This window comes from Helobdella robusta (assembly GCF_000326865.2).
Source record: "Helobdella robusta unplaced genomic scaffold HELROscaffold_1884, whole genome shotgun sequence".
NCBI classification, from domain to species: Eukaryota; Metazoa; Annelida; class Clitellata; order Rhynchobdellida; family Glossiphoniidae; genus Helobdella; species Helobdella robusta.
Window position 1 is genome coordinate 2,042 of NW_008704030.1, and position 983 is coordinate 3,024.

Here is a 983-nt window from a genome sequence, read left to right on the forward strand (position 1 = left end):
TTCCTAGAATTTTTGTTACTCGTTCATTTTTTAATCCATCCCAAATGGCCAGTTGAAGAGTATGAATCCCACACCTCATTAATTGAATGTTTGTGTCTTCATTAACCCACTGTGGTAATATTTCAGAAGGATCATTGACCCACTGTTGCAAAATGTTTGCACTGTTCTCATCAATATCCTCAGGTTCTTCATTACCTTCACCTTGAGTGATGCTTTCACGAATTCCAAGTTTATTTACAGCAGATGTCATGTTTGCTGCATTATCTACACAAATACTAAGTATTTGTTTTTCTTCAATATCAAATTTTTTTAAGGTTTCTTTAATTTGATTTTTTACATACAAAGAGTTATGATTTCCTTCAGTGTCAACTATATCTAGGGTTTTTATTTCAGACTTATTACTTGTTTCATTATAAAATTGTAAATTAATGGCAAGATAGTTTTTATTACCACGAGTTGCTGCATCTAGCTTCAAATAACATAACTGTTCCCTCAAAGTTTGCCTCAGTTTCATGCGAGAAGAATCTGCTGTGGTTATTACCAAATGTCGAACTGCATCATGCCCCATTGATACACCGAGTTTTTTTGCCATTTCACCAACAATTTTTTGAAATCCTTTGTTTTTTAATGTAAATGAAGTAAATGGAACCATACTCAAACAAATCATCTCAACAAGTCCTTCTTGAAAAGTACTTGCATCCATAGTGATTGTAACTTTTGATGATGTAAAATATGTGCTCATGTTTTCTTGTACAGTTTTTATTTTTTTTTTAGATGGCGTGGCATCATTTTCATTACCACGTTTTTTATCTGAGGCAGCTTTATCGTTTTCATCTTTTTGTTTTACTAACTCATCATAGATTTTAGGATGATTACGTTTCACATGACGCCAAAGATTAAACTTTTTTGACACACTTGTTCCCATTGCCTGAAAATTGCATTGCACATCATTATTTTTTAGCTTACATCAGCTGACTTTTTTG

The 983-nt window shown here is 32.6% G+C and overlaps 1 protein-coding gene across 1 annotated transcript in view; it reads right to left on the reverse strand.

The window, feature by feature from the left end:
- HELRODRAFT_184670 (hypothetical protein) overlaps positions 1–925 on the reverse strand; it is a gene marked incomplete at both ends in the record, with an annotated part of 2,326 nt that extends 1,401 nt beyond the window's left edge. The window contains one exon of the mRNA XM_009016602.1: positions 20–925. Within this exon, the coding sequence (XP_009014850.1) occupies positions 20–925 (906 nt within the window). The remainder of the gene's footprint in view (positions 1–19) is intronic.
- Between the last annotated feature and the right edge of the window lie 58 nt (positions 926–983).